This window comes from Rhea americana, unplaced genomic scaffold, assembly GCF_003343005.1.
Source record: "Rhea americana isolate MKP2758 unplaced genomic scaffold, rheAme1 scaffold_302, whole genome shotgun sequence".
In the NCBI taxonomy this organism is placed as follows: Eukaryota; Metazoa; Chordata; class Aves; order Rheiformes; family Rheidae; genus Rhea; species Rhea americana.
The window spans coordinates 640047-648521 of record NW_028186427.1 but is presented as its reverse complement, the minus strand read 5'-3'; the positions used below and the strand labels follow the sequence as shown (position 1 = coordinate 648521).

Genomic DNA, 8475 nt, shown 5'->3' with positions numbered 1-8475 from the left:
GCAGCATCGGGGTGGTAGGTGAACTGAAGTCAGAGGTAAGCTATGAAGGCATCTGAAAAAGAACAATTTGTATGTAACAATTATAACACAGACTTGACATGCCTAATGTGTAACATCATGTAACACAAAGGGAAAACTCAAAAGAAGAGAGGTTCTAAGTGATGGTTAAAAATATCACAAATATGCTGGTATTTGTTGAGGACAGAGAAAATGATAATGGAAAAAACAAAATGAGAGTGGATTAAAATAGTTTCGTAACAGTGGGCTGGCGGGAAAGATCATGTCTTTGAGAAGTCTAGATCTTGAAGTCAGAAGACACTTCAAGATCTAGATGGAGCAGCCCATGTCTAGTGGGCCACAACATCAGCAGTGAATTTTCAATCTCACTATTTCAAAAGAAATGCTGGAAAATTTATCAGGGATGTTATTAGTTGCTTTGCATACTTCCTACTCAATTGGGTTCTACTGAAAATTCCTAGAGATGATATATGGTAAAAGGAAATAAAAAACCAAAGGAAAGCAGTGATGAGGGTTACTAATGATCCATATTTGTCAAACTGCAATTATCTGGAGTTTGTAAAAGATGCTAATTATAGTTTAGTATTGATTTGCCTTCAGAGTAAAAATATTTCTCATTATTTGCATTCATTTATTTGATAAATCTAGAACACCCAAATGCCAATACTGACCTGTGTGAATTAGGGTTTATAGATCTTACTTTTGCCTACAATTAATTTTCCATCAGTTGTGAAACTGGTGAATTGAGCATTCTTCAGTTTCATAAAGTGAGACATATAATTAAAATAAGTCATCCTAAATGACAAATTGTGTTTGAATGCTAGTTTCAGGAGCATTTTGAGGCTTGTATGATGCTTACTTTGATGAAATGGCATAAGCAACTGCTGAACTCTCTAGGAGCAAAAGTACTACATTAAAAAGGACATAGTTCAAGGCAGACAGGAATTCTATGCAGGTGGTAGAATTCCTGCATAGAATTATTGAAGTCCTTTTAATAAAACAGCAGAAACTTCTTGAGAAATACAATCAAATCTCCAAGACATTGTTTATAAAACCTGTAGTTATGATTAATACTGCATATTCTAACAATTATAAAATGTTCACGTAAGTACACATGAAGTATTCAATCGAATGGCAATGTATTTAAAGAATTAAGAATTAAAGTCTCATACATCTGGGCTACAGGCCAAATCCCAGGAAGTAAGCATGCACATAGTATTTTCTTGAGGATATGTGCAGCAACTGGAGTTTCAAGGCACAGAAAGACTGCTAGTCCTTGCTGCTGGCCATTCGTTAGATCCTAATGTTGCTACAATTCCCCTGTGATTCTGTCTAGCCGGCACGGGCAGTTTCTGTGAGCAGGTTTGTTTGGGACACAGCAGGTGACCACCTCCTGCCCACACCTGCTGCCATGTCTTGGCCCCCTCAGGGCCCTGGGCACCAAGGCCGGGGGCAGGGCCGCACTGTATCTTGAAAGGCACCAAGTGGATAAGCACGACCGAAGGAGTTAAAAATTACGGAACGAGACTTCCAATGCCAGGGTATAAGATCCAGGGGCCCGCACGAACGTAGCCGTGACTCGGGGTGACAGGCACAGACAGCCAGGCACATCCCCCTCCTCCCCCCCGCCACCCGCCCGCCGGGCCGGAAGTGAGGCGGTGGCAACCCGGAAGCGGCGGGGCGGCGCCCGGAAGGGAGCGGCGGCGAGCATGGCGATGGCGGAGAAGTTCGACTCGCTGGAGGAGCACCTGGAGAAGTTCGTGGAGAACATCCGCCAGCTCGGCATCATCGTCAGCGACTTCCAGCCCAGCAGCCAGGCTGGCCTCAACCAAAAATTGTGAGGCTCTCTCCGGCCTCAGGGCAGGGCGTCCTGGTGGCTCGTTGCTCCCCTCCTCCCTGGGCAGGGCCTTTGCGCGACACGGGGCCCTGGCGGGAGCCGTCCTAGGCCTGGTGCCGCTGCAGGCCGCTCCACCGTGCCGCAGTGCGGCGACGGGGTGGGGAGCTGGGGGGCTCGCTGGCCGTTGCTTCATGTCGCGAGCGGCTCCTGTCACACCGGCGGTGAGGGTTCGCGAAACATTCTTTTCTCTTCCAGGAATTTTATGGTGACAGGTTTGCAGGATATCGACAAGTGCCGGCAGCAGCTTCACGACATCAGCGTGCCCTTGGAAGTCTTTGAGTGAGTAATCGTGCCCGTAAGAGAAGGCGTTGTGGTTTGAGGTAGCCAGTCTTTGTGACATTGGATCCTCCCAGGAAGAAATGGGCATTTCTTAAAACTATGTCTTCAGAATATCTTGCTAGGATGTGAAGGCAGAAGGATGTGAGAGGTGGCAAATTGTACATCAGCTTTCTCTCAGGTCACTTTTTTGTTTTCTCGTTCTATATTGCATGACATTGCATAATTAGGCAGAGTCTGTCTTACTTCCTATGTCGAGTGACTTGCTAAGCTTTCATTTTAGAAAGATACTTTTACACTATGTTAAAATTGAGATGTAAACCAGCAGGTGAAAGTAAATTAGGCCAATGTTTAGGTGTTTAATTTCATTAGCAGCCATCTTGTTGGCACAGAATTAAGATAGTAAAAACTGTCATGAATGTTGATGAAGAGCTGTACAAGATAGCTTTTATGGTGTAGCTCTCAAGTTAGCATACTAATGCTCATCTTTCAGTCCAGATGTTGTAGCCCTACAGTCAGCAACACATCAGAATGTTGCAAACCAACAACAGGAAGGCTTTTCACTCTTTGTTAATAGTTATGCATCTTCTGTTTTATTTATGCAATAACAAAGTATCTCTTTGCCAGTTATATTTCATTCATATTGCCAAGAAAAATATGCTTATATGTTTGCTGACTCAAGCGTGTTAATTTTTGTTAACCCATGTACAGATTCTTCTTCCTCATCCTTGAATTGCTGTTTGCTTTATTCCTAGGTGCTCRTAGCTAGTTAGTACCTGATAAGCAACTTTAGGGTCAGTTTCCTTTCCTTCGCTTGGAAAGGATGCACCTTTCTCTTTCATGTATAAAGTTGTCTTATTGTCTGTGAGGAACTGGGTAGCTATATTTTTATCTGTGTTTAATACCTTTCTCAAAGCTCCAGCTTTTTGGGAAATAAAGATTGAGACAGTTGTCCTCAGGCTCCAGGCTTGCTTTCCTTGAGCTGTCTTTTGGAAATGACTGACCTGAACTGTGTTTTAAAATGCACTTTTCAGTTAAAAAAAAAAAAAAAAAAAAAAAGCAAGCAGTGTGGATAATTATGTTTCTTGGTGAAAATCATATTTGGAATATGATCATTTAGGTGGTATCTCTTTATATTTTCAGATATATAGATCAAGGCCGTAATCCTCAGCTTTACACTAAAGAGTGTCTGGAGCGAGCTCTGGCTAAGAATGAGCAAGTAAAAGGAAAAATTGATACAATGAAGGTAAACTAGAAAAAATGAAAGTGCAAATGTATACAAAACTTTTTTTGATAAGTTCTCACTTATCTGTAAACTTCTATATTTTATCACTTGTACGGTTACTAAATTTTCCTTATTAGGTGGCTTGCATTAGAGATTGTTCTGCCTCTTTATTTTAACTGATGATGATGCAACCTGTTGTAAAAAGAAGAGGCTATCTGCATGTGGGTTGTAGGTTGTTTTTTTTAAAAAAATTTTTTTGAATAAATGTGTGTATTGTGTTATAGAATGGAATGGGTCTTGGAGTACTACTAGGCAAATGGTTTGCCAAGTACAAGCTAATCTTTATGAAGTGACTTCAAATGTATGCCAGAGGTTAGGTTTTCTGAACTTGTAGTTTCACCTRGTAATAACCTGAGATAATAACATTGTTTGACCATTGGAATTTACTGCTGAAAAATGCGAACAGAAAACAAAGTTCAGTAAAACTCAAGAAGAGTTTGTTTCTGCTTCAGAACATTTTTTTGGCTCAACTTAAAATTCATGTAGAGTATGGCAACTTGTGCTGCAGAACATAGGCATATCTCCATATGACATAGGCTTCTGTGTTTTTTCTTTTGGTATAACAGTTAATGCTTGCAACCGTTGTTGGAAGAATTACATATCTTATGGGAGGTGGAGGGGATTCCATATCAAATCTAGTGCATCTGTCCTTTATCAGCTTTGCATTAAGACTTTTTTTAAGATGGCCTTATTATTTAAGAGGTACAATTGGAGCATAGAATATTTTAAAAAGTGAAATGTTTGTGGTTAGTCACCGAAAACCTTAGTCAAAACAAAATGAGTGGATCTTGTTCTGCTCTGATTTCCTATTTGTTCTGAGTAATCCTAGGCTGGTAATGGGAGGTGATACTGGGGAGCACTATGTACTTTCCTAGCACTTCAGTGATGCTAGTTACTTATCCTACACTTACTGCATTCTCTTTCACTTGAAAGGGAAATAAGGTAATGAAGTAGTCCTATGTGTTCCATGTTTGTTTTGTTTTGTTTTTCTTCCTGTCTCCTGAGATGAGAAAGTAATTGCAGTAATGAAGGATTTTGACTCATAAATTTCCACAAAACTTCTGAGGCAAGAGGTGGAAAGCATTGGAAAGGAAGGTGGTAATAAAAGTGATATGAATAAAATATTTTGAAGCTTAAATTTACAAGTATAACATACTTTCAGTGCAAGTTTTGCTGATCTTTAAATTACAATTCTTGGAAGAAACTATTCAAAGCCTTTAAGAACCAGACAGATACTAACTATTTTGTATTTCTTGTGTAGRTGCAAGTGCTAGTTTATAGGAAATTAAAAACACTTTCTTTTGTCTGATGCTTTTCTAGTAAATTTTACGTGGGCATTTTCTGTGAATTTTGTAATGTCACTTTGTTTGTTTTTTTGATACAGTTCTTTCTGATCACTGAAATGTATAACTAGATTTTGTATACAGACACTTGTGTTTATCAGGTAATACTGCTTGATGGACTCTAAATAAATGAGGCAGGTGATCTATATGCATTTTCTTTTCTTTCCAGAAATTTAAAAGTCTGTTAATTCAAGAACTAACCAAGGTTTTCCCCGAAGACATGGCAAAGTACAAAGCTATTCGAGGTGAAGACCCTCCTCCTTAAGTTGGCCTTCAATAGCTCTAAAAATGTCAATTCCATAAATTGATGCTTACCTCTCTTTTTTATAAAAGCATTGTTTGGAGGGAGGGGGGAAAACAAGCCTTCAAATCAACTGTACTGAAAGATACAGCAGTGAAAGACTGGAAAGGAACTTGATGATCGCTGATAATTCTGTTTCTGAAGCTACTGAATCTTTCTAGAGATTTGTGTCCAAAGATTACAGTTGAAATTTCCTGTGATACCAACAGGCAGTTAAACTGCATTTTTCACAAAGTGCATTTCTAGGGGAGAAAAACAAAGTTTTTTGTTTTCTGATAATGTGCTCAAGGACTGTGAATTGGTCTGGCTTGGGGAGAAATGTATTTCTTATTGCTGATTATYTTTCATTTGTAAACTGCTTTTTTTGCAGTAAAAAAAAAAAAAAAAAAAAAGACTGCTTTCATTTTGCAAAATTCTACTGAAATGGAGCCCATCGAAGGGGCTGCAGTTTTCATATGTCTTAATGAATTGCAGTCAGGAAGACAGGTTTGTTCTGTGAGCTGCAGTGCAGATAGCTGAGGATATAGAAAGTGAGAGTATTCAGGGATTGGCTCCTCAGCAATGTTTATTCTGTATAATAATATTTCATGGTGACACTAAATTCTATTAATTTTCTGTAAGCAAGTTGTACAATAAAAATTTGAAAAAAAAATCAAGCATGTCCAATGCTATCTTTTGGGGAATGAACTGAGAACTGTGAAGAGCAGTGCATTGCTCAGTCTCAGTGATTAAAAATAAAATCTGTATCAAGACTGGGGTGTTAAAAGCTTATATTTGAAGCTGATGAAAACTTGATATTCTGGTTCCTGTGAGGAAAGCTAATAGCTGAATCAGGAGATCTTGGGAGATCAGTGATTGTGTTTCTGATTAGCTGAAAACTCTTCTATAAATTTGATKTTTTCTGTTAGGACTATATTACACAGAAACAAACTTGATCGGGTCTCTCTGCAGGCCTATAGCACATGTACGGGAGGTAATTTTTGTAGTTAAAGGAGCCAAAACTGCTTCTAAAAACTTAGGATTACCAAAGGGRTGGCAGGGGGAGAAGGGAAATGGTGATTTAGTCGTATATCTTTCCTGATTTTCGTTACTGAAGCACCTTTATGTTGCACAGACACTTAACATTGCATTTCACATGCAGATCAGTCTGACAGGTGAAATAATGCAGCAAATCTTGTTATCACAAAAACAGTAACTAATGGAGGGAATTATATGGCCAGTTAAGATTATCACTTGCTTTTGAGTCTGAGATCTCTTCTAATCTTAGGAATTTGCAAAACTTTAACTGTTTGTGCATACATGTAGCCTTCCAAATGTAACTTGTCTTTTTCTAATACAGACATGGCCTGGAGTTACATGATTTCAGTGATGAAAAATTGTGTATCGACAGTCATTTATATAACAGCAGATGCATATTAGCATTACATTAAAAACTGTACTCAAATATACAGGTATGCAGTCATCCAAATAAAAACAGAAAGCATGTATCTTCCAGATTCTGATGCAGTAACTATGTACTGTACATACCATACTCTACTGATTTATACCAAAAAGAAATTCTCTYGTGTAAGACCTTGGGAGTCTTTTCTTCAACTATAATTCTGTAGATTAGGTTTGGATTTCTTTCACAAATGCCTTCATGTACCTCACAAGTGCAAAGTTTACTAGAGTTTTATTCTATTATTTTTTTTTTAATCAGTTCAGGTCTGCACTTAGGCAGATACAGCTTTAGTGTTTATTGCTTGTATTTCTTCAGTGATTATTCTCATGTACATAGTACTGTAAAGTTCCATGTTGTCAACTTATATTTAGTATTACTGTATGATCACAAATAGAAACAGTGGCAGAATGGAATGTACTGAATTTCAGTTTGTGCCTATTGCCTCTCATCCTGTAACTTCACACTGAGAAAAGGTTGGCTCTACATGCTTTACCCTATTCCATCAGATATTTACATGTTGATAAGATTCTCCGAGCCTTCTCAAGTCTGAACAATCCCAGCTCTCTTGACCTCTTCTTGTAGAACTGGTGCTMAAATCCGTTAGTCCTTTTTGTGCTCTTTTGCTGGATTTGCTCAAATATGTCCATTTATTTCTTCTACTGAGGAGCCCAGGACTGGATACAGTACTCCGGATGCGATCTCACCAGTGCTGAGTAGAGGAGAAGGATCACCTCCCTCCATCTGCTCACAGCACTCTTGCTGCAACACATCAGGATGCTGTTAAGAGAGACGTGGAGCTACTGGAGAGAGTCCAGCATAGGGCTACGAAGATGATCAGAGGGCTGGAGCATCTGCCCTATGAGGAACGGCTGCGAGAGCTGGGCCTGTTTAGCCTGGGGAAGAGAAGACTGAGGGGGAATCTTATCAATGTGTATATGTACCTGAAGGGAGGGTGTCAAGGGGATGGGRACAAACTCTTTTCAGTTCTTCCATGTGACAGGACAAGAGGCAATGGGCAGAAATTGAAGCACAGGAAGTTCTGTCTGAACRTGASGGGGAATTTCTTCCCTGTGAGARTGACAGAGCACTGGAACAGGTTGCCCAGGGAGGTTGTCTCCTTCTCTGGAGATCTTCAAGGCCCACCTGGATGCAACCCTGTCTAACCTGCTCTAGGTGACCCTGCTGAGCAGGGAGGTTGGACTAGATGATCTCCAGAGGTCCCTTCCAACCTTACTGATTCTATGTTGACCTTTTTTTGCTACAAGGGCACATTGCTGGCTTATAGTCAACTTGTCCACCAGGACCTGCAAGTCCCCTTTCTGCAAAACCTTTCTTGAGGTGGTTGGCCCCTAGCGTATGCAAGTACATGGGGTCTCATGTGCAGGGCTGAGTGTTTGCCTTTGTTGAACTTCATGAGATTCGTCTCTGACCTTTTCTCCATCCAAGGTCCCTCTGAAAGGCAGTGCAACCCTCTGGTGTATCAGCCACTCCACCCAGTTTTGTTTCATCAACAAACCTGCTGAGGGTGCATTTGGTCCCAGCATGCAGGTCATTAATGAAGATATTAAACAGCAGTGTCCCCAGTATCAACCCCTGGGATAAACCAGTAGAGACTGGCTACCAACTGGACTTTGTGATGTTGATCATAACCCACTGAGACTGGCAGTTCAGCTAGTTTTCGGTCCACCTGACTATTTGTCTAGTCCATATTTCATTAGCTTGTCTAGTGGGATTTTATGGGAGACAGTCTCAACAACATCTTCTGCTGTCTTCTCATCCATCAAGCCAGACATCTCATCATAGAAAGCTATTAGGTTGGGCAGGCATCTCACAATCAGTTAAATATTTAGGACATGAGCTAGAGGTGTTGTACAGCTTCCCATGTAAATCCATGCTGACTACACCCAATCTACT

The 8475-nt window shown here is 40.2% G+C and overlaps 1 protein-coding gene across 1 annotated transcript; it reads left to right on the top strand.

Annotated features, from left to right (window-relative positions):
* The first annotated feature begins 1699 nt into the window (after window positions 1-1699).
* Window positions 1700-5512, top strand: MED10 (mediator complex subunit 10). The gene is made up of 4 exons (XM_085309757.1): window positions 1700-1855; window positions 2111-2194; window positions 3335-3437; window positions 4989-5512. Exons 1-4 carry the CDS (start codon window positions 1728-1730, stop codon window positions 5082-5084), a joined length of 411 nt encoding a protein of 136 aa, XP_085165883.1. The 5' UTR covers window positions 1700-1727; the 3' UTR covers window positions 5085-5512.
* The last annotated feature ends 2963 nt before the right edge of the window (window positions 5513-8475 follow it).

Bases quoted from the DNA above. Each gene is read 5' to 3' on its own strand.
- MED10 (XM_085309757.1), top strand. From the start codon at position 1,728: ATGGCGATGGCGGAGAAGTTCGACTCGCTGGAGGAGCACCTGGAGAAG. The intron at 1,856-2,110 runs GTGAGGCTCTCT...TTTCTCTTCCAG, and splicing joins GCTGGCCTCAACCAAAAATT to GAATTTTATGGTGACAGGTT. The intron at 2,195-3,334 runs GTGAGTAATCGT...TTATATTTTCAG, and splicing joins GTGCCCTTGGAAGTCTTTGA to ATATATAGATCAAGGCCGTA.